At 41.7% G+C, this 25,388-nt stretch overlaps 1 protein-coding gene and 1 long non-coding RNA gene across 2 annotated transcripts in view; one reads left to right on the forward strand and one right to left on the reverse strand.

Annotated features, from left to right (window-relative positions):
* Nucleotides 1-25,388, forward strand: part of LOC112584627 — a 47,795-nt gene that overhangs the window by 16,299 nt on the left and 6,108 nt on the right. Inside the window, exon 2 of the long non-coding RNA XR_006550643.2 lies at nucleotides 25,095-25,362. This is a non-coding gene — a long non-coding RNA (uncharacterized LOC112584627). The remainder of the gene's footprint in view (nucleotides 1-25,094; nucleotides 25,363-25,388) is intronic.
* Nucleotides 1,606-2,028, reverse strand: LOC123465698 (histone H2B type 1-L-like). The gene has a single exon (XM_045165493.1). The coding sequence runs from the start codon at nucleotides 2,000-2,002 to the stop codon at nucleotides 1,622-1,624; it is 381 nt and encodes a 126-aa protein (XP_045021428.1). The 5' UTR covers nucleotides 2,003-2,028; the 3' UTR covers nucleotides 1,606-1,621.

Raw genomic sequence — 25,388 nt, forward strand, 5'->3', positions numbered from 1 at the left:
TTGCCTGGAAAACCCCATTAACGGAGGAGCCTGGCAGGCTACAGTCCATGGGGTTGCGAAGAGTCGGACACGACTGAGCAACTGACACTTTCACTTTCACTATTGCATGCAGGCATTGTGCTTTACATCTCTTTCCTCACTTAATCTGCTAAAGAACCCCATGAGGTAGGTATGCCTGGTATCTTCAACTTACCAATGAGTAAATTGAGGCACAGAGAGGTTATGAAGCTGGTGCTAAGGCACACGCCTAGGAAATCAGCAGTAAGAGTCGAGCCCAGGCCCAGTGACAGGCTGCTGTCTTAAATCCTTCTGAAAGGAAAACACCTTTGGTACCTTTACACGAACACCAAGAGAGGTGCCTCTAGGATCTGGGATGGGGTGATGGATGTATGAAGGGAAGGGCTGTTTGCTCAGGTGGCCCTGTGTGATTCTGTCAGTCCGGTGTGCTGCCTACTCAGCAGAGAATCTGCTTCCAGACGGATGCTGGGGGAGAAAGTCTGGCGATAAGAAGGGCTGTACCTGCTGTGTATCCCGGCCACTGGGTGGGTTGTGTATTTCCAGGGCCTGGGGGCAGCTCTCCTTAACTTGACCCAGATAAGTGCCAGACATGGGAGCACAGTTGCGAGATCAACTGGTCTGCTTCTTGTGTGGAATTTTCCTGCTCAAAAAAAAAAAGGAAGGTGCGGGAAAACAACAGCTTCCTATGACCTCATTCTGCTTAAAATTCCTGGATATGTCTCTGTTTCCCTTCTGTTTCCAGACTTTTTCTTACTTACTTTTATACTAAATTCAGCTTCTCTTAAAAGGAAACAAATATCAGCTTTATAAAGAAGTGGCATTAATTTTTTTTCCAGAACATTTTGAACTATAGAGCTCAGTTATCTTATTTAATTGATCCCTGATTAAATTTTTTCCCCTAATGGTCAACCTTTTATGACAAGGTGGTTCATATACTTTCTGCATTAGATTCAGAGGACATATTCACTAAATGCAGCCATTGATTTATCAAAGCTATTTACTGAGTATATACTATGTGACAGGTGTTATGTTAGATTTTGATTGGTGGTCCTCTCCCCACACCTTCTGAATTAATATCTCTGGAGGAAATTCTAGGAATCCTCTTTTTTTTTTTTAACTTAATTTTTTTATTGAAGGATAACTGCTTTACAGAGTTTTGTTGTTTTCTGTCAAACCTCAGCATGACTCAGCCATAGGTGTACACATATCCCCTCCCTTTTGAACCTCCCTCCCATCTCCCTCCCTACCCCACCCCTCTAGGTTGATACAGAGGCCTTGTTTGAGTTCAGGAATCCTCATTTTTTAACAAGTTTCCAGAGAAATGTTATGCCCTCAGTGCTTTGAAAACCACTATCCTTTATTATAAACTCTTCAAATATAAAGCTTGGGGTTTTATGTAACTTTGTTTCTAGCCTCTCACAGATTGCCTGGCAGGATAGTGTTCATGTGTGAAGGTGAAGTGAAGTCGCTCAGTCGTGTCCGACTCTTAGCCACCCTATGGACTACAGCCCACCAGGCCCTCCGTCCATGGGATTTTCCAGGCAAGAGTACTGGAGTGGGGTGCCATTGCCTTCTCTGTTAACAGCAGCTAGGCATATTATATTTACTTGGAGCTTGTATACTTGGTGACAGCCTTAGTGCCCTCGGACACGGCGTGCTTGGCCAGCTCCCCAGGTAGCAGCAAGCGCACGGCGGTCTGGATCTCCCTGGGTGTGATAGTCGAGCGCTTGTTGTAATGCGCCAGGTGCAATGCCTCGCTAGCGATGAGCTCGAAAATGTCGTTGACGAAGGAGTTCATGATTCCCATGGCCTTGGACGAGATGCCGGTGTCCGGATGGACTTGCTTCAGCATCTTGTACATGTACACGGAGTAGCTCTCCTTGCGGCTGTGCTTGCGCTTCTTGCCATCCTTCTTCTGGGCCTTGGTCACAGCTTTTTTAGAGCCCTTTCTAGGGGCAGGAGCAGACTTAGCCAGTTCAGGCATGTCTATAATGACAACACCCAACAACACAGAAAGATCTTGAAAAGTGTTGATGTGTGGTTGGTTACAATTCAGGGAGGAAACAAATTTCCAAACTCACTGCTTAGAGTGATAAAGGAAGATCAAACCTATCATTTATTAAAAAAAATAAAAATTATTTAGCTGGACTGGGTCTTAGTTGCGGCACTCCAGATCTTTAGTTATGGCATGTGGGATAGTTAGTTGCAGCATGCAGGATATTTTTAGTTGTGGCATTCAAACTCGTAGTTGCAGCATATGGGATCTAGTTCCCTGACCAGAGATGGAACCTGGGCCCCTTGCGTTGGGAGCAGAGTCTTAGCCACTGGACTACCAGGCAAGTTCCTGTCATTTATTCCTGTTCATGTGTTTATACTTTTTAATTTGCTGGTCCTGGACCTAATTTAGAGAAGGAAATGGCAACCGACTCCAGTACTCTTGCCTGGAAAATCTCACAGAGAGAGGAGCCTGATGGGCTACAGTCCAAGGGGTCACAGAGTTGTACACGACTGGAGAATGTAGATATTCTAACACCTGTAAATCAAAAATCTGCTTATTTCAGAGTTTTGATTTGTATTTTTTCCTGAGGATATTGATCATCAGATTGTGATTTTCTTTATTGGGGGATTCTCAAAAATCCACTTTGCTTTATTACTCACAAATTGAAGAGTGTCAAACTTGAGCAGACTTTAAAAGAGAAGAATGCCAACCTCTCATCAAGTACTTAAATTCTCCCGACAGTACTGTCTTTGTATTAGTCAGAACAGGGTTACCGCTTTAACAAATAACCTTAAAATTTCACTGGCTTCATCACAATGAAGTTTATTTCTCACTCACAACTTATTCCAATGCAGATAGCAGGAGGAGGCAGTGTCCTTCAGGGACCCAGGCTCCTTCTAACTTGTGGCTCTGTTCTCAGTTAGATAACCAGGGTCTTCCCTGCTTTAGCCAGCAATGGTGTAAGGGGGTGAGGATCACACGGTGACTGAAAGGGCAGCCCAGTATGATGGGTACCACATCCACTCACGTTTCATGAGCCAGAACTCATCCACTGGTCCATGCCTGACTGCAGAGGATACTGGCACACTCAGTCAGAGGAGATGATCAGATGCCCCCAGTCTTAGCTGCCAGGTAATTACATGGCCTCCCTAGTGACAGAACTCACTACTCTTTGAGTAAGATAACATATTCTTTAAACATCCCAGACAGTTAGAGTTCTTTCACTGAATTAACATATATTTTGCTGCATTGGCAAGATTGCATAGTACTTAACAGTGTGGCCTCTAAAACCAGACAGCTTCAGTTTGTATCCAAACTGATCAACTTTGGCCAGTTACTCATTTCTTGGAATCTATTCCTCATAAATTAACCCATGTTTTTTTTGCCTGAGTTTGTGCCTGATAAGTAACAAATTCTCAATATATGTGAGTTGTTAATGCTTGCTATATCGGCCCTTGTTCCACCTCTGTGCTCAAAAAATAGGTATCTTTGTCCTTGGATATCTAAAGGTATCTCTGCCCCCTATTCTGAGTATCTTTAAGAATCTTCAGCTGCTCCTTATATGACCTGATTTAACATTCCTTCTTCATCCTGGTCACTCTTCTCAGGTTGTGGTCCAGTGTATCTATGGCCCTTTGAAGGGAGTAGCCCTCTTACAAGAATATAAGATTCTAGTATGCTCTGATCAAGGGAAAGAGCAGCAAAACTATAACCTCCTTGTTTTTAGCTGCTATACATCTATGTATGTAGCCTAAGATCATGTTACTTTTTCTAGCTACCACATCACCAAATTGATACCTATTGATCTTATTTTCTACATAATAATTACATTTATAAATTATTTATAAATTTATATTTATATATGTAATTATAATTACATTTATAAAATTTTAAAAATGTATATAAATGTAATTGTTGAGCCAAGTCTCTTTTATTGTTGTAGACTTCTTTGGATTCAAGAGAAGATTCTTATATTGCTAGCTATACATTTCTGGCATATTCTATTTGATCTTCTGTTTTCAATGTTTTCAATCTGAAAGGAGGAGTCACTGTACCCTTAGGGCTCTTCTGTTCCCTAACAGTGGTTAATACAGGTTAAATCAACATCCAAGGGGAGTGACTAAGACTCACCTGTTAGTGTGAATTTCTTTTGGTCCAGCTCTTGAAAGCTCGCGCCCAGTCATGTCTTTGCAACCTACCAGGGTCCTCTGTCCATGGAATTTTACAGGCAAGAATACTGGAGTGGGCTGCCATTTCCCTCTCCAGGGGATCTTCCCAACCCAGGGATTGAACTCTCCTCTCCTGCATCTCCTGCATTGGCAGGCAGACTCTTTACCACTGAGCCACTTGGGAAGCCCTTTTGGCCCAGAGTACTTGAGAAAAGACCACTAATGCCAGGGATATTTATTAAGCTGGTGTTTGGGATTTTTTTCCCCTCTATTTTTGAAAAGCTGAAGGAAAAAAAAAAAAAGAAACCCCAGCTCATTTTCTTGACATGTAACTTAAATCACTGTCTTAACCCAAATTTCTTTAGCCTTTTCTTCTTTATGGGCAGGAGTTTCTGTGTGTGTTGCCACATCATGTGGGTTTAGGGAAGGATAAGAAGGAAGCAAAAGATGGGATGGGATAAGCAGGCAGATACTGCAGATGCTACTTTGGGCAAGCTGCACCCAGCAGGCTCCTTGGTGGCCCTGATGACTTCTTGGAAACCTATGATTCTAAGACTCTGTATCATAAATAAGTGGAGTCCAGCTCCAGAAGATTCAGTGTACCAACCTGGAAAATGGGAACATTCTGATTTTTTTAAATCCTACTAAGTACTCTCTCAAGAATGATCTACTTTCTTTTTAATAATTCCTCTGTGATCACTCTTCTACAGTCACCCTCTTCATTCTTGTGAAAACTTGAACTTGGAGCTTAATCTATCAAGCTTTCTGGTCTTCTTTACTAAAGTCAGTCTTTGGTAATGATTTATTTGAGACTGGTACACTGGCCTTTTCTGTAACAATAGCATAGAAAATAATAGTAATACAATAGCTAATATTGATTGAACATATACTCTGTATGAGGGACATGCTATGCGGTAGGTATTATATTATTAGCCACATGTCATAGAAGAGGAAATTGATAGATAGAAAATATAATTTGTCCAGGGTTACATAGCAGGAGAGCCAGTTAAATAGACTTTGCATCTGTAGAATGCAAATTACCACTCAGAAATGAACAAAGGCCCCGCCACTCACCTCCAGATGGCTCAGCTGCCAGCCTGCCACAGTCAAGTCTCAGACCACATAACATGCCCTTTTGTGGACACTCTTCACTAACTTACTTGACTTTGATATATCATGCTTCAAAGTAGAACCTATTAACCCAGTGGTTGATAAGAAGCTAAAATGGTACTTTGGTATAATTTCTAAATTATCAACATCGAGTCCTGGACAACACTTGAATCAGGGGCACTTCAAGGAACACAGGGAGAGATTTTATAGCATATTAATGTGATGACTTAAAAAAAAAATTCCTTACAGGACTGAGGCTACTAATCCCTTGCATTCCCCTGAGCTGAGGGTGGGGAATCCCCAAGAAACAGAACGATCCAATCACCTTCTCCTGTAGCCCACATGCACAGCTGACTTCTGAGAAATGAATTTAACTTTTAGAGGTTTCATGATCAGCTGCTGGACAACATCTGGCACCAACCTAACCGCTAATCTCAGATCTCATAGCAACACAGATTGTCTGGAACCCAGAATAGTCCTGCCTAGAGCTCTTTTCACTTCTTATCACTTGAGCAAGAGCATGTGTAAGAAAGGTGTCTGTTAGCCGACAGCTGCTGATTCTCAGAGAAATGAATGGGTGTATGGCTGCTTCCATTTAATCAGTCACCGTCTATCTCAGCAGTATGAATGCTTCTATTTTATACCAGACACATCCCTGAACGCGTATTTCTTTTTATCCGAGAGTCCACTGGACTTTTTCAAATCCACTCACACGTGATACTTTCATAGGGCTTGATATTGAATGAAATCCCCTTTAATCCCAATCCTTCTCCACTTTATTTTGTTTCTTAACATTTTCCTTTTGTAGAAACACTAGGGAGTCTGACTTTGCTAGAGGATCTTTAACCTGCCTGGAGCTTTGATATCTTCTGATTACAGCTCCTCCTTTTTTCATCCTTTGGCCTCAATTAGAGACTTCGCCACCATAAAATGGATTTTTTTCTGAATAAGGGCATAGCGCCCACTGTGATAAAGTTGCTTTCATGCATGACGGCTGTGGGACTGGCAGCCTAAGAACACTTTGCTTGATAGTAGGTACCATTTAGTTTTGACTAGAATTCTTATTTAAACAACACTCTCTGGGCTTACTCAAGGACAATTTACATCAGCAGGAGAAGTCAATAAAGAAATATGAATGGAGAATATTGTGGGAGTTTGTTGCAAAGGTGTATTGTTTTATGATGAAAAACCAATGAAGATTTTTTGCATATTTCTAGATCACCTAAATAATTAGCTCCTACACTAAATTTAATATAAATTTAAATGAAAAAAATTGTCATTTTTACTTAACTTCCCCCCTCTAATTACATGCAGACTCCATGTTCTTTGCCATCCTTTTCTGTCCACCTGAAACTATTAAAACATTGTTAATCGGCCACACAATACAATATAAGCATTTAATAAAATACAACAAAAAGTATTTAATTAAAAAACCAAATAAATAAAGGCAAATAAAGAATTCAAAATTTCTACAAGAGAAAGCAGTTGGATAGTTATATTTGTTCTCTACAATTCCCATATGTTCTTGCTTTAAGGTAAAACCAAGGATACTTTGTGCCATAGGAGCCAAAGACTCAGAGTTGAATTTAAATTAAACAAAAAGAGATCATCAAGCTCCAAACAAATCCTGGTATGTAAGGGTATGTTTATAAAGATCAAGAAGAACTGCTATATTGCAGAAATACCAAGGGTTTGGTAGAATACAGTTCAATCCTTAGGCAGTCATTAATCATTTATGATAAATAAGCCATTTTTTCAGTATAATGGCTATTATACTATATAATCTATAATCTATAGAATAATTATTATTCTAAAGAATAATCTATCCTGCCTTTAAAGCACATTTAAAGGAGAAGAGAAAAGGAGGAGAAGAAGGCAGGAAGAGAAGACAGAGGTGATGACACCACCTTGTTAAAGAATCAAAAAGTGGACCCGTGCATCCTCTCCCCGACCCAGACACCCAATCCCTGGTGATGTCCCAGGGATTTGATATTTGATATTTACTAGGGTAGAGGAACAGAGGCTAGCAGGACCCTCCTAAATGCCTGCCTCGGCAATATTACCAGGTACCATCCCTCCTTGAGGTTTTAGAAGGGAAGTGATGTTTACTGGGCTCTTTGGCACTTGACGTGCCTTAGCTATATGGTTTTGTTTAATTCTCAGACAAGCTTGTGAAGGAACAACGTTTTCCCATTTGTATAGATTTAGTGAAAGAGGTTGAAAAACTTGCCCCAGATCACATAGCTAACAAGCCAGGAGCTGGCATCCAAATCTGCATTGAGAATGCTATGCCTGGGCTTGTCCCATCATCTCATATGCGCTTCATCTCTGCTCTACCAAGAAATTGATCTAGCACCTCCTTTCCAACCTGGTGGCCCTGGCTCTCTGGCATAGCTTGCCCTAAACAATGTTTCCTGCACTGCTCCATATCCCTATGCCTCACTGGCAAGACCCTGCCCAAGCATGTGTGCTCTGCTTTGGCCAATGATTCTCCCAATATGGCTATGCATTTGTGTTTCTCACCACTTTAGACAGACCCTCCCTGAGACGTGAACACCGACAGCACAGTGGATACACTGACAGTCACCACAAGGTTACAACTCTCAGTGGACACGAAAATGCTGGGGAAAATGTGGGAAACGGATAAAGGCAGATTTTGTGTGATTTAACAATACACACAATGTTAATAAAATAATATTTTTAATAAATATTATTCATAAATTTAAATAAAATATATCTCCTTTCTCTACTTCTGACCACATCAGAAAACGCTGTCATGCATGTTGCTATTTTGAGCTGTGAGTTTCTTTCTTTTTTTTTTTTTTTTTTTATGAAGGAAGGACTTTTTTCAGGGTATGCCAGGGCACTTTGACTGAGACAGAAGAAATCCTCCCCCAAGATTGTTGAATTTGACATAATATTTTTCAAAGGAAGAATGTCAGGGGAAAGATATACCATCATAATCCATACTAAGGAGAGGGGAACATGAGTTGAATGCAAGAGGACTTTAAATTTATCAAATGCTCACTCTGTGCCTTGGTTTCACATGCAGCCAACTTTATTTTCTTTGTTCCTCTCAACAGTTCTGGGAGATATAAATATTCTACGTACAGTACCACCACCGCCACTGCCAAGACTCAGGCAGCAACACTTGGTCCAGGCTCCAACAGCTGTTGAATGGTAGAGCTGGGGTTGAACCCCTGTCTCCCTGGGGTAATAGCACTACACTGTGCAATTTCTTAATAAGCGGGGCTCTATTTAAGGTCTGGGGAATAAAAGAGTGACAAAACATACACCCTGTGCTCAAGAGGCTTACAATTCAGTAAGGAGACAAACAGATTAAAAAAAATCAATAACTATATATACTTGCCAAAAACTATGGCCAAGGAGAACCACAGGAAAGGTATAGGACCTCAATGGAGACATTGATTATGGAGACCCTGAGTGGTGAAAGAGTCCTGGTGAAGGACAGAGATTTGAATGACATTTAGAGGGAAAATGGAGAACTTGGAAATGGAGAAGAAGCCAGCAGTTGTCTAAAAATGGGGATCATCCTGAGCTAAGAATGTGCATGTTGGATTCAGGAAATAAGTGGAAAATGGTGGTGGTTATCATTGTTGTTTCCAGAAGTGAACATAGAGGAGGAGCTGAGAAATGACTCTTTGGAAGGTGCCTTCGGCCTTTTCTCCTCAACGTGTGGCACCAATGTCCTCTCCATCATCCGGGAACATATTTGAGATTCAGAATCTCAGGCCCTGGGCCAGGTCCATGGAGCCAGAACCTGCATTTTCAGAGGATTCCACATGTGATCCACGGGCACAGTAAAGCCTAAGAAGGACCACCTTAGAGAAGTAGATCTGCTCCTCTTATTTTCCTTCTCATAAATCCCAAAACAAGAATGAAAAGAGGACAGGAAAGTTCTCTTTTCTGCCCTTCTGCCCCCTTCTTTTCTTTCTCTTTCTGTAGAAGCCCAGGTGGCTATTGGTGAGCTCAGGGACTTGAATGGTGCTTCCTTTCTGCTGCTTTGCCTAAAATTCAACATCCTCTTTCTGCAACTTCTGTGCGTCACTCTCCTCTTCCTTTTCATTAGCATTCACTGATCTGTGAATGTCACACTGAAGATTGTGGAGCAGATGTATTTTGTACACAAATGTCTACAAAATGGAGCAACTCAATTGCCTTTCCGGGAGGCAATCCTGAAAAACTGGCCTATCTGTGAAGCTGGTTGATCCACACAATAGAACCTCCTGTGTGAACATTGCCCATTTTAAACAGTGGAGTTTAAAAGGTCAATCTTCCCTTAGTGAGACTGTTTTGGAAACAGAGCACCTCAAGAAGACAGAGGCAGCTTCAAGTTGTGAGCCCTGCCTTGTGATTCACCCAATTTGTTTAATTCAGACTCTTTATTCCTGTTAATTTTATTGATCTTCTCACTTGGGACCACCGCTACCATTTTGGGAAGAGATCAGATTTAGGAGAAACTTGAGAAAAGGAACACTGTGTACGTAAACTGGGGGCACTTCTAGTTTCTGGGCTGACACATAAATAACTTGGAAGTCTTCACTTCTATCCATACAACAGGAACAAAACTGAACAAACTGGAAACCAAGAACTCTTCTTAGATCTTTCAGATAATTGAAGTCACAGGACAAACCATTGTCCCCAAAACTGGACAGACAGATAGATATGGAGAATTACAGCTTACCAGAAGCAGAAGCTTTTCAGAATCAATACCAGAGAAGGACAACCTAAACTATAATTGACGACTTACCAGAAGCTGTGTGTAGAGAAGTCTGAGAATTAAAAGCTCCTAGGAGAAGGCAATGGCACCCCACTCCAGTACTCTTGCCTGGAAAATCCCATGAATGGAGGAGCCTGGTGGGCTGCAGTCCATGGGGTCTCGAAGAGTCGGACATGACTGAGTGACTTCACTTTCACTTTTCACTTTCATGCATTGGAGAAGGAAATGGCAACCCACTCCAGTGTTCTTGCCTGGAGAATCCCAGGGACAGGGGAGCCTGGTGGGCTGCTGTCTATGGGGTCACACAGAGTTGGACATGACAGAAGTGACTTAGCAGCAGCAGCAGCAGCAGGAGGGCCACAGTTCTATGAACTTCACCTCCAGGAGCTCCATCAGGTTCCCGCTGTGAAGATGAAGGTGGTGGGGGGTTGGGGCGGGGGTCATTCTCTCCTGTTTCCTGCAGGGGGAGGACAACAGTGACTACTTACTACACCTTAGAGTACCCCCAGAGCCCTCCAATCTCCTTAACAAGACCTGCCCTCGAGGAAAACTACTTTATCAAAGCCTGATCCACTGGAGTTTCACCAAAGGACTTGGAGGAGGGAATTGTCCAACTCAGTCAGTGAAAAACAGACCTAAGCATAGGACTTTAGAGTGCTTCCCCACCCCACATTTTACCAACCTGTCTACAATGCTCCTGAATCATAACAAGAGATTATAGCTGAAAGAACTGGATGGGAGGGGAGCTTGGGGGGGAATGGACACATGTAATATGCATGGCTGAGTCCCTTTGCTGTTCACTTGAAAACTATCCCAACATTATTAATTGGCTATATGCCAGTACAAAATAAAAAGATTTTTAAAAAAAAAGAACTGCAAGCCTCAGACTCTAATTAAGGTCTCTGCAGGAAAACTCAAAGACAACCTGGGTGACTAAAATGACATGAGAAGAAATTTTAGCCTCTGACACCACATAGCATGAACACAGTCTAACTTAATATAATAGCTAAATAATAACAGCCAAATAAATATGAAACATCACACCAAATACTTATCTACAATCAACTGGGGAAAATTTGTAATGTAGGTATGCACTTAACCAGATGTAGTCTCTGTTCATGTAGCAGAGTGTTCTAGATTTTCTGCTTAGAGAGGAAACAAAGGACAGAGAGAAGCAGTTATATGAATTTGGGATTTATACAGAAGAGAGAATCACCTTCCTGCCTACAGACTCTACCCTCTTTGAACTTGACAGCTGTCATCTAGCCACAGGCAATTATTTACCTGCAGTTCTTGCCATCAGTGAAATAACTTCAGCTGATATTTTAGAGATTACAGAATCCAGGGGGTTTATTTGTTGCAAGTCATCAAGATTTCTATGAAAGTTTTGTAGTTGATTATAATAATGAGTTAGGTAATTAATGCTAAATATTTATAGGGATAACTTTATCTTGACAAACGTTACGTGTTCAAGTGTTTTTCCAGCCCCTTTGTCAGACCTGCTTGCCAATGTGTGGGTGTCATGGGAAAAAAACAGATTCCTGAGAACTAAGGACATCTAGCTTCTAGTTCTGATTTTGCCAGGCATTTGTTGTATAATCAAGGGGAAGTTGCATGTCCTTTCTGGGGCTCAGTTTTCCTAGCTGTAATACAGGATAATAGTAGGTAGACTATTTCAGCCCCAAAGACAGAATCCAATAAAGTCCCAAGATGTCATTTCAATGCACAGTTATTCATGTCTGTAAGCTTGTAAGTATGTATGTACACAATATGGAGGCAGTAAAAAAGAATTATGAAGATTAAACCTAATTCAGATGCAACTTAAAAGCATGTCCTCAGAAAATATGGATATTTTTGTAGAAATCACGAGTTTCTCTAAGTTTCACTTTATTTTTCTAATTTCTGCACCTTCTCGCCATGCAACTCTCTGTTCCATCTCTTTTTAAACCTCTCTTCAGAGCTCTACTTATGTTTTGAAGGTATGGGGGAGAAATAGAGTTTTGAGATTTGCAAACATCTTTGAGGCATGTCAGTCAGCTTAAATTTGGCTGTATGTGGATTTTCTCTAACAGGAAACCAAATAAACCACTCTTGACATGACAAACAAACAGTCATCCTGAGAGCAATATTTTTAGGAGCTAAGTGTAAATGAATAAAAAAAAAATTGATGGTGATTTGTTTTCCCTGAAACATAAAAGGAAGCTAAAAAATAAACATCTCATCCCAAATGCAATTTGGATCTTATTGAATTGAAAACAATTGTGCAAAGTATTGAGGCCATTTGAGGATCACATCAGGCAGCTGGATCCCACATCCGCCTAAAAATCTTACCTCTTATATGTAACACACAATTACGGGTTCGCTGAGCAAGAATAAGTCATTCCAGTGATCCAGGAGAGGACAAAATTGGAAAAACACAGCATTAGTCACCTCTCCCCAGGGATGCTCATGAAGACAGACCTGTGAAGGGAAGACACCAGGCTTGGGATTGGTCCTGGCTGTTCGTGTGTTAATGGGAGGTGGTAGATGAGGCCAGGACTGAGAGCCCATCGATGGGCGAGGATCTGGAACTTGTGAGTTTCATGCAAAACTGACTGGTGATGAAAGTGAAGGAAATGGATCAATGCCAGGACTATTCATGTCTTCAAAATAATGTAAGCTGACATACAAGTTCAAACAAGGCTGTGAGCAATGAGTCAAGCATTAAAGTAATCAGTTTACCAATGGGTTTTTGTCCACTACACCCACTTTTTGCAAGTCAGGAGAGCACAGATGTTAATTAAGAAAGTGGGATCTGGAGTCAGATAGTAAACTCCTAAGTGCCCTGCCTCAGTGTCTTGTCCATAAAAGAGTGGCTGTGATAATGATGGTGCCCAACCCACTGGGTTGCTGTAAACACTGTAAGAAAAGAATTTGAGCAAAACGAAGCACCTGGACTTGTGTCCTATCCATAGTGGTTATTGTTACACATTCCTCTTTATCTGTTCTGTCCCAACACTTCCCAGCTGCCCTTCTTCCCTCTTCACAACCTCGTCTGACCTTAGGATTCCTTCTAATAGCCTGTGCTCTAAGCGTATCCTGACTAAGGCCCCTTTATCATGTGTGGTTGCTAAGTTGCTCAGTCGTGTTTGACTCTTCGCAACCCTATAGACTATTGCCCACCAAGCTCCTCTGTCCATGGGATTCTCAAGGCAAGAATCCTGGAGTGGGTTGCCATGCTCTTCCCCAGGGGCTCTTCCCCACCCAGGGATGGACCCTGCATCTCTTATGTCTCCTGCATTGGCAGTCAAGTTCTTTACCAGTAGCACTACCTGGGAAGTCCAAGGCCCCTTCATACCTTCCTCCAACTCAACTTTACAAAGGTTTTGTCGGACCAGCATTTTTCAACTCCAGTGTGCATATAGGGCTTCTTGGGGAATCCAGATAAAGTGCAGATCCTTATTCAATAGATTTGAGTATATCCTTGGGACATTCTGCCTTTCTAACAGGCTTCAATGCTTTGGGTCTTTGGGCCACAGTTTCAGTTGCAAGTCACTAGGTATCCAAATTAACCAGCATGTTCTTTTTCTGATCCACTTGAATGATTGAGTTCTTCAGTCAGATACTAGGTTACTGTCTGTAATCTACAAGTAGTCTGATCCTCTTTCAGTCATGGAATCCAGTTGCCAGATAGATTCCTCACATGGCTTCATTTCTCTGTATGCCAAATTTAAAATTAACCACGTTAATTTAAACTAAGGTATTTGTGAGAAATGACACCTTAATGTGTAGACCAGCCAGCAAGTAATTTCACATCTAAGGAAGCTTGGTCTAAGGCTCAAATATGAGACTAGTAATTTTAGGAAGATATATGTAGGGGCAAAGCTACTCTGTTAGCAGTCCTGAAATTACTTGACAGGTATTTACAACGTCAAGCCATCCCATAGTGGTTGGGAAAAATAAATGGTGAACACAGACAAATATTTTTTTCCTGTAAATATTTCCACACAGTTCAGTTTAGTTCAGTTAGTTCCATTTAGTTCAGTTTAGTTCAGTTCAGTCACTTGGTCACGTCCAACTCCTTGTGACCCCATGGACTGCAGCACACCAGGCCTCCCTGTCCACCACCAACTCTCAGAGCTTGCTCAAACTCATGTTCATTGAGTCGGTGATGCCATCCAACATTCAGGACCTTATTTAGAAATAAGGTCTTTGCAGATGTGTTTAGCTGAAATGAGTCCATATTGGATTAAGTGGGCCCTAACATTGGAGTTTCCACAAGTGACACAAGGAGTCCAGGGTGATAAGACACACAGGGAGGACAGCATGTGACAGTGGAGGCAGAGACTGGAGTTCGCTGCCTTAAGCCAAAGAATGCCAATGATTACCAGTGATCACCAGGAGCTGAGGAAGAGGCAGGGAACAGACCCCTCCCCCTAGCCAACCCTCAGACACCTGCATTGTGAACTTCTGGCCTCCTCAGCTGTGAGAGAATGAACTTCCGTCATTTAAGCCATCTTGTCTGTGGTAATTTGTTACATCAGCCATAGGAAATGAATATATCATCCATGAAGGGAGAAGTTCAGTCCAGGTGCCAGTTGAACCCTTGGTGTTCAATGCTCAAAGGCCGTCTGCCCTTTTGATCTCTGGCAGCTGAGCTGGCAGTGGAGAATTAGGGGATGCTGCCAACATGGATGCCCTAGTCCTCTTTAGTATCAGGGGAGAAGGGGAAACTTTTTTCTCTTTGGTTTGAAGAGGAATCCTTTCAAAGAAAAGATAATTGAACACCCATAAGAGAGAGTTCAACCGGGCCCTCAGCTTTCACATCTGGCCAAATTGCCTGACCACAAACCTCTCCATGTGGTCAAGTCTAAGGGGAGGCAGGTAGTGAAGGAGAGGCAGTGGTAGAGGAGGCACTGAATGAAACCTCCTGGGGATGATACCCCTGGACACAAGCTAAAGGAGGATGATGGACGATGTCCAAGAGGTGAGGGGTGACAGCAGTGAGTGGATGAGAGGGAAGCAGTCTAATCCGTCAGTGCTATTTTAACTCCCCCGCCCCCGCATTTGCAGGCACTTTGGTTTGTGCTTTCTTTGGAAGGAATGATGCTAAAGCTGAAATTCCAGTTCTTTGGCCACCTCACGCGAAGAGTTGACTCATTGGAAAAGACCCTGATTCTGGGAGGGATTGGGGGCAGGAGGAGAAGGGGACGACAGAGGATGAGATGGCTGGATGGCATCACTGACTGGATGGATGTGAGTCTGAGTGAACTCCGGGAGTTGGTGATGGACAGGGAGGCCTAGTGTGCTGCGATTCATGGGGTCGCAAAGAGTCGGACACGACTGAGCGACCGAACTGAACTGAACTGAACTGGTTTGTGCTTCTTGCCTCTGCCTGGGTACCAAGGCTTGCCTCCTAGGCTTTCACAATCTCAGACAACTTGGAAACTTTTGCTTTGACTAGTGAGGAACCTGAGATCCACATTTATCTCAAGAAAACATACTCAATTAAGGAAAACAGACTCCTTACCCATGATTATTCTATATTCAGTAACGCTGGTTAAACATAGGCCTCCTGCCAAAAAGAGTCTTCAGTCTGTTTAAATAGAATGAGGAAAAGGCCTCAAATTATTCTTTTCCCATTTCCAGCCCAGTGTACTCATATCTTCTTTATTCTACTGTGTGGTTTAAGGAAGAACAAGGCATTCAGAAAGGACCTTTTATCTATAGAAATTAAAATACCCTGTTGAAGTGCTCTAAACACTTTTAATCTGCTAGGGTTGGCTGAAAATGTTATCACCAAGTATTTGAGGGGATTGCCAAAGTGAATATGTGCATCTGAGGAAATTCAAGTCCCATCCTCTGTCTTGAGTGGATCTGGGACTTGAGCAGCAGATTTGGTGTTGAAAGGACTCTCTGAGCTAAACATCTGCCAGTTACTAAGGAACCTGAGAACATTTCTTCAAAGTCTCTGAGCCTCAGTTTACTATACATAAAGCATTGACTACTAAGTTTGCAGAGAAGACTTTATGGCAGATTTATAAGTCATAATAGATCACCTAACCAATAAATCATTCACACTCATCATCTGAGTGCAAAAATGAAGAAAGAACTTCACTTGAGAAGTTTCATCATTTTCATCATTTATGAAACCATCCTCCTTTCTGTTGAAAGTTCTTCTTTCTCTGATTTTTTTTTTTAAATGTGGCTTGAACTATATTTACAATGGCATCAGCCCACTTCACTTTTTTTTTTTTTTTTTTACCAAATATGGCCTCATTCACAATATACTCTATATTTTTAGTCTGGGTTTAAAGACATATCTCTAGAGTTCTCTGCCCACCTTTTCCTCTAACCATTTAGATAATCAGGAAATGTATGAGTATTAGTTCTAGAAGCTTCTGGTGTTGGTGGAGTTTGAACTGCATTCTCAGCCTTCTTTGGTGATTCAAATTTACCTTTCTCAACCATCGTCATGGAGAACAAAAGCAATAAAATATTTTGATTGTTATACACATAAAATGAGATGTTATATTTAAACATCCATTTAAAACTTTTAAAGCTCTCTAGAAATGTATTAAAAATTAAATGCCTTTTTCATTCAGTAAAAACTTTTTGAGCAAGGGAACCTGGCTGAGTTCTCCCATGTCACACTTTTCAGCTGTCTAGGCTTACTTCTAGCCTTTTGGTTGTATGGAAAACTGTATCCTGAGGGTATTAAGGATGTGTATATTTATTCCTATAACAAATATTTTCTGGGCATTTATTAAATAACCAGTACTTCTCTAAGGTTTGTGATAGCACAGAGAGAAAGAAGTAAGTCATAATTTCTGCCCTCATGAAACCTATGTTCTATCAGTGGAGACCAGTGGTAAGTATACAAACTAATATAATCATTCCAACTAGATTTTTGTATGATGAAGAAGATCAAAACAGAAGCTAGCAAGCCAGGAAAGAAAACCTTTATATGGTCCATCTGAGATGGCATCTCTGAAGAGGGATGTTTAAGCTGAGACCAAAGGACAAGAGATAGACCTGTGTGAGTGACTTCCAAGGGAAGGATGTTCTTGAAAGAGAGATTTGCCTGAAATAGCAACTGAACAGAGAGATATGCAGCTGCAGTGTGGTGAGCTGTAGAAGGAAGCTCTTGGGGAGTTTAGAGAGGGGCCAAGGGTCAGATCCTACAAGACCCTTTAAGGGCCATGTGTTGGGTTTTATTTCAAAGTCGATAGAAGGCCATTAAAGAACATTAAGCACAAGTGTAAGGTAATTTGGTTTATATGTCAGTAAGATCACTCAGAGTTCTGTGAAGAAAATGAGCTGGAGCGGGGACAAGAATGAAACCAGAGAACCAGTTAAGGAATTGTTGCAGTGCTCCAGGCAAAAGGTTCTGTTGGCCTGTATTCTTTTTAATGTACAAAGATTTTATTGGAAGGAACTCCTATGAGAGGTAATGGGGAGGGAGCTGAGAAAGGCTGGAGAAGCTATCAGAGCACCATGGAACCTGACACTGAGTGATGGCTGGAGGGAAGGCAGTTGGTACCATGCTGGCTTGTATTGACCTGGCTGCAGAAGAAAATGTAGAAAAGCAGATACAATAGACAAATTTTGGAATTGAGCTGAACAGGACTCATTAAGGGACTAACTGATAGCAGAAGTGGGGATGAAAAAAGGGAAGAATTAGGACTTGTCTATTTAGCACAATGCCTAGCACATAGTAGATGTTCAATAAGCATATTCAGGATTTGTCTTTCTCCCATAAAAGCAAGATCTCCCAAACTGATAATCAAGGAAAGAACAGAGGATTGTAGAAAATAGATAGATAGGGTGAGTGAGAACCTAGAGGATGAATAAAGGAGGAAAAGACCCAAATTTCCTTTTGGTGAAGCTAGATAATGACTTTACTGTCAGTGGATCAAGGTTAAAATCTTTTTCCATGTGTCTCCCTCCAGACAGCTTTTCAATAAATGTCAAGACATCCTCCCAGGCCAGCAGAGGCAGAATTGAATATTGCATGGTGAATAAGCGACGGGACTGTACAGAGAAAAGACATTTTTAAAGTCATCTTGTGATCTAGGAAATAATTTTTCATCATTTCCTTGGTTGACTTTGAAGAGAGAGCTTAAGAATAAAGAAAAGACTATGAAGCATATAGTCTGAGAATGATGGAACCGAGCGATTCTGTCTTGGTACATCTATTCGTATATTACAGGGGCATTTGTTAGCACTCCACTTTAGCATAAATATCGCATACATGCATAGCCACGTTTCTTTTGAACAAGACCACTAAAACAAAAAAGCCCTGAAATAGACAACATAATCCTTGCAAAGATTTTAAATAGGAAGCACAAATATTCCCACACTTCAGACTGGCAAGGTTAGAAAAAAATAGATGAGGGTCACATATATTAAATACTAACATAAGTGATTGCAAACACCCATGCTTTAATTGGCACCCGTGGTTTAATTCAGGACATTTTAGAAATTCTGATAATCTTAGAAAGGAGTTTCAGACATCTATATTTGTCCTCAGTCTTTCTTCCAAGATTCAATTTATGGACCATTTAAAAAAATCCTGCTAGCTCCTCACATTGTGCCTTCTAAATTTCCTCTAAGTGAACTTAAAAATAAAATGTACTTGCCTTCATGCTAATACCATTTGGAGTCTAAAAATGGTGTTCAGGACTTTAGTCCTGCTCTTTCGCCTCTGGCTGTGGTTTTTAGTCTCCTGGATGTGACTGACGCATTGGGAAGGGACCGCATCACACACATCTTCGTTCTACTCGGAACAGTGATGCTCAAGGGGTCTGCTTATTCTCTAACTATAGCTCCTTCACTACCCTTTCAGCCAAATGTTATCTGGCATATTGATAGCTTTGAAAAAAGTTATGTTTAAAAAGGGGTGACCCAGCCATTACAGAGATTAAAGGAAATTGTTGTTAGGTTGCTCAGTCATGTGGGACTCTTTTGCAACCCTATGGACTGTAGCCCGCCAGGCTCCTCTGTCCATGGGATTTCCAAAGCAAAAATACAGGAGCGGGTTGCCATTTCCTTCTCCAGGGGATCTTGCTGACCCAAGGATCCAACCTGCATCTCCTGCATTGGAAGGCGAATTCTTTACCACTGAGCCACCAGGGAAGCCCAAAAGGAGATAATAAAGGTTTTAAAAGGGAAAGGAAGAATATGTCTAAGCATTGGGAAGTGGCCTCAATAAACACTGACTTAGAGGCTGAAAGGTCCTTGGAAGGGTCCTTCACATTAGGTATCTGACTTGTTGTTCTCTTTATGCTGTGGTCAGCTCTGAAACTCAGACCTTCTCCAGAGGTGCATTGTGTGCATAGACGGGCACGGTGTGGGGCCAGTGTCCTCCGTGTGATATATCGAAGGCCACCCACGTGGACTTGTAGCAAGATTTCTGAAAATGCACTGGGTAGTCTGACCTCACTTTGCAACTACCTTTTTTCCCCCAGCCTGGAGTGATAGGAATGAAGGTTTTAGAAAATGTGTGTAATTGATGAGTAGTCCACAGCAGATATTTCTTCTTCTTCTTTTTTTCTTGGAGTATAATCGCTTTACAATGTTGTGTTACTTTCTGCTGTACAACAATGTGAATCAGCTATAAATATACACACATCACTGCCCTCTTGGACCTTCCTCCTACCCCCTCATCCCAACCTTCTAGGTCATCGCAGAGCACCGAGCTAAGTGCCCTGTGTTGGCAGCTATCTATTTTCTATAGCTAGCTATCTATAGCTAGCTATCCTGCTAGCTATCTATTTTCCTATGGTGGTAGTGTATACATGTTGATACTAGTGTCTCAGATTGTCCCACCCTCCTTGCCCTCCCTGTGTCCGCATGCCCATTCTCTATGTCTGTGACTCGGTTCCTGCCCTATCTTTTCTGACCCCTACTCCCTCCTTAGGTGGCATAGATGGCCCCATCCTTTGGATCATTTGGTACCTGGGCTTACTCCCCTACCCTCCTACACACAATACTTTATTGTATTTATTCATATACGGTGTTTTCTCTTTCCCCCACTAGTCTCCTTAGCAGAAGGGACTGAGCTTTATTTGTACTTTCATCCCCAAATGCAAGATGTAGATGTCTCACCCAGGTGAAAGGATCAGGAAGCATTCTCCACTGTATGAAACCCTGTAAAATCCTGCTCCCATGCTGCTGCTGCTACTGAGTCTCTTCAGTCGTGTCCGACTCTGTGCGACCCCATAGATGGCAGCCCACCAGGCTCCCCCGTCCCTGGGATTCTCCAGGCAAGAACACTGGAGTGGGTTGCCATTTCCTTCTCCAATGCATGAAAATGAAAAGTGAAAGTGAAGTCGCTCAGTCCTGTCCGACCCTCAGCGATCCCATGGACTGCAGCCTTCCAAGCTCCTCCATCCATGGGATTCTCCAGGCAAGAGTACTGGAGTGGGGTACCATCCTTGTAAAGTAGGGATTCACGTAGTAGAAAGAGACAAACACATTAATTCTTCCCTGTTCCAAATCATCACTAGTGTGGAAGTTTTAATGGAACTACACGTACCACACAACATTTTTATCTATCCCTTGTCCTAATGATGAAGCAAAAAGGAGAAATATAGGGGGTCCTGGCTCCTCCAGGCTGAATTTGGGGGAGCCTGCTTCTGCCCTGAGAGAACCAGTGTTGAAATTCCACAGGGTCAGCCCGCCTCACAGCCCTGCGGAAGTGTAGGCTTACTTCCTTATTGTTATCGTCAGCCAACACCTTATCTTAGCAGAGGTGGGGATGCTCTGCAGCTACAGAGGAGCCAGTGGCTTTCATTTATCTTAAATGAACTTTCCTGAGTTCAGCCAACACTTCTGATGAATTTTAAGCCACAAACTCAGAAACCCAGAAGTCAGTGCCACCATTTCCAAAGGACAAACTTAGTCAATTTAACTCATTACCCTTGACTATGCAGTCCCTGAAAATGCAGCATTTAAACCTTCACTTCAGAATAGTTTATTGAATGACAAGGGCTGCTAAGGTATTCGTCTGATTTAATCAGCACTACAGTCTCTGGTCAGGAGCAAAGTGACCCTTTTAAAAGAGAAATTTCTGGTGTCACTGGAGGTGATGCCCAGTACATGTTCAGTGAGGGAATGAATGAACCAGTGAATGACATCTCAGTTCAGTTTTCACTCTTTCACTCAGCACTCTGCATAATCACCTCTCCTGACAGCAGGTGCTCATGTGTACTCAGCATCACTGTCTGATTTTAGTTCTAGAAGACAGTAAATGTAAAGAAGAAACTTGGCTGCTGATATCACAGAAGATGCATCCTATGAACCTAGAGCCTATTACAGAGAGTAAGTCAAAAAGAGAAAAACAAATGTTGCACATTAATGCATGTGCCTAGAATCTAGAAAGATGGTACTAATGAACCTATTTGCAGGGTAGTGATGGGGACTCATAGAGAAGAGACTTATGGACGTGACAGGAGTGGGGGAAGGAGAGGGTGGGATGAACAGAGAGAGTAAGTAGCATGGAAAAATATATACTACCATATGTAAAATAGATAGCCAGTGGGAATTTGCTCCATGATTCAGGCAACTCAAACAGGGGCCCTGTGACAACCTAGAAAGGTGGGAGGGAAGTTCAAGAGGGAAGGGACATAAGTGTACCTATGGCTGATTCATGTTGGTGTACGGCAGAAACCAACACAACACTGTACAGCAATTATCCTTCAATTAAAAATAAATACATTAACAAAACAGTGCATCCTAAAGAGTTTATATGACTCCCAGAAGGGGACTTCTTGAAATTACCATTTTTTAGTCAACAGAAGAGTTGGGGGAATTTTTCAGCCCTTCAAAAGATTAAGGGTTGATAGGGTTATAGTCTTTGTCCCTTGGGAATATCAAAGTATTATACACATGAAGAAAGTTGCAACACCAAATAATTTTTTAAAAATACTGAATACCTTTCTCCATTATTTCAGAATATGACATTAGAAGAAACCTCTGAATGATTCCTCAATAGGTCACTTCACTCATGGTACCATCTGTATCTTTTGTCACTTGCGTCATTAATTCCTCTTTTCTTCCTTCTTCCCTTCCTTCTTCCCTTCCTTCCTCTCTTATTCTTCCTTTCTTTCTCTCCCTCTCATTTCCTTTTGATTAGTCACTAGGTTTAGATGTATTCATAAACGTTATATAGTCCTCACAACAAGGAAATATAAGTATTAGTGTAATTATTTTTACAATTTGAAAAACTGAGTCTCAGAGACATTAAGTAACTTGTCCTGGGCCACACAGTACAGCCAGAATTCAAAACCAGGACTGAAAGACTCCAAGGTCCATGACCAGTCCATGTTATCAGTTTGTTTCTGATATTGTTCTTGAAGTGACTGTTGAAAAACAGTAATGTGTTTTGCGGTTTATTTAAAGCTAATGAAAAAGAAGAAAAAAGTTGAAAAATATAAGATAAATCAGGAACATAGCATATTTTTATAGCCCTAAGCCAAAGACAGAGAAAAGCAGAATTAAACAAAAATTAAATGCTATTTCCTTCAAGACTTTTCTTAATATATTGTAAAACTTGATCATGTGCCCTTAAAAGCCATAATACAATTATCTGGATGCAATCATTTGACAATGAAATGCAATTCTTTGAGTCTATTTTGATATTCAAAGACAGCCACAATGGCCTCTAGGGACAGAAAATAAAAATACAGATAGAGACATGTGAAAGGATGTCATTTACAGAGAAGTCTCAAATATTTTACTGCCCTTTTTTTTTTTTTTGGCAGTTGTTGTTGTTGTTTAGTCACTAAGTCACGCGCAACTCTTTGCTACCCCATGGACTATAGCCCTCAGGCTCCTTTGTCCATGGGATTTCCCATGCAAAAATACTGGAGTGGGTTGCCATTCCCTTCTCCAGGGGATCGTCCCAACCCAGGGATCAAGCCTGTGTCCCCTGTGTTGGCTGCCAGGTTCTTTTCCACTGAGCCACCAGGGAAGCCCTCTTCTACCACTCACCATGTTTATTTTTTCCAGAGTGCCATGCCCGTGTTCCTTCCATCTCAGAATCTGCACCTTTTCATCATGTTTCCTTTGTCCATCCCCACCCTCCATTCCCGTCCTCCCCTATCTTCTCACCTCTGTCACCCCTTCTTATTTATCCTTCATGTCTCAGCTTACCCTTTCCTTAAAGAGTCTCCCCCACAGCACCAGCTGAGTGTGTCTCCCCATACCACCAGCTGAGCACTTGCTAGTTCCAGACACTGTTCTAAATATTTCCCATGTGCTGCCCTTTATTCCTCACAACAACCTTCAGAGGGAGGTACTATTATAGCCCCATGGCATCGCTGGGGAAACTGAGGCACAGAGCAATCAAACAACTGGCCCCCTGTCTGAGGGCTGGTGTGAGGAAGGACAAAACTGGAGCTTCCTTGTTATAACCCAGAGCCCATCATTCTCACAACCACTCGGCTGCACTTCCTCTCTTAGGAAACCCTGTCTGCTCACTCCTAGCATCCATGAAGAACTGATCCTCACAATTGTCTGTGAAATTGTTTGTCTTTTTTCAATCTTTTCCACTATAATCTTTATGGAAGCAAAGTCTGATTATAGATCATAGTCCCTACATCTAGCATTTGTGCCTGGAGTATAGGAGATAGCTAATAAATATTTGAAGAGTAAATAAATAAATAGATGGTCAAATGGAGGGACAGATGGATGGGCAGATGAATGACTTGGTTGGCTTATGTCTTTAAAAAATGGGCCAGTGAATCTTGGATTTTAAGCTTTATCCCTGTCCCTGGGGTAGTAATATCATCATCTTATATGAAGAGCAGGGTGTTTTGGGCAGACTGGGTCTTGGTTCATCTTGATTTTCTTTTTCAGTGGGAAACACTGATGTAGAATGTAGAATGTCCTACATCCAGCTAAACTTTTAAGAGGTCAACAATAAAATTGGGATGAGATAGAGAAGAAATCAGATAAAATGGTATAGTATTTTTTAGCTGAAAGAGACCATAAAGATCACCAGATTCAGTTTCTTTGTGTTACAGGAGCTGCTGTAGTAATGATTCTTAGGTACTTGGGCCAGATTGCTTCAACCTCATCTTCACCGGTTTTCAGCATAGGTGGCAGAATTCAGAACTGTTCTGCCAGTGCCGTACTGTCTGGCGTGCTCAGACGCTGTCAGATAAAGATAAGACATGGGCATTTTAGACAAGCCATATGACTCTGATATGACCCTTTCATCCAGCTATGGAACACACAGTGACTGAAAATGACTTTAGAAACATCACCTACTTACCAGGTGTCTGAACTCAAACATAAATCAACAATCTGAAAGGATAAAGCAATTATTTCATTGAAGTGTGAGGTTTGAACACAGGTTTCTGCAGGAAAAGGATTTTACAAAGGTATTTCATTTGAAAATAGTATAGCAATTTTTGCTAAGATCAAAGGCTGATACCAAAGGAAAGACCTCTCTGAATATTTTCATTATTCAGGTGTCTGACCTGCATAGAAATACAACTGCAAATCCAAGTTTGCCTAGAAAAAAACTGCACAGAGAGCAGTATTCGATGGCCGAAAATTGCCCTCTTTCTAGCTGTGACCTTAGGAAACTACTTGACCTGAGTCTCAGTGTTCTCACTTGCAAATTGGAGTTAGTTCATCAACAATTACCTCTATGGTGTTTTCTTTGGGTGAAGTTTACAAAAGATGGCAAGTGCTACCATTTCTCAAGTGCATACCATGTTTTGGGAACTTTACCTACATGACTTTACTCTGTCCACAACAAAACCCTGTTATCGAGACATCGGAATTGCAGCTTGGAGAGTTATCAACACAGTGAGTGGAAAAGCCAGGATTCAAACCCAAGTTCGTTGACCCCAAATCATTGCTTCTTCCACTCAGCTTGATATCCAGGCTCTTGTAGAAGAAAGGGCTTTGAAAGCTGTGAAGGGCTAGGTATGTGATTACTTATTGTGTTTGTAGGTGGCCTTAACTGGATTTATGCTCCCTCCTAAATCCATTTTTTTCTCCTTATTCTCCCATTTTTATCTCAAAGGGAAATCCTTACAGAAAGTTTCTTTACCCTCTGCAGCTCCCCGGAGGAGACCTGGAATGGAGCTTGCAATGGCTTTGCCTGCCTGCCTGTCCCGTGGCTCTGCCCAGCTTCTTCCATCTTTCCCAGAGGAGAACAGTTGCGAGCGCTTCTTCACACCCCACAGGCGGGGACAACAAGCCACGCCCTCCTTCTCTGTCTCTCTTCCCAAGCGTCAGAGCATCTTCAGGCAAGAGCCCCTCATTTCCTCGCAAAATCCTACACTTTGGAGAGCACTCATTCTCTTGAAGATGATCTACCATTAAAGGTCTTGAATGTTTAAACTATTGATTA

Source organism: Bubalus bubalis, chromosome 4 (genome assembly GCF_019923935.1).
Source record: "Bubalus bubalis isolate 160015118507 breed Murrah chromosome 4, NDDB_SH_1, whole genome shotgun sequence".
NCBI classification, from domain to species: Eukaryota; Metazoa; Chordata; class Mammalia; order Artiodactyla; family Bovidae; genus Bubalus; species Bubalus bubalis.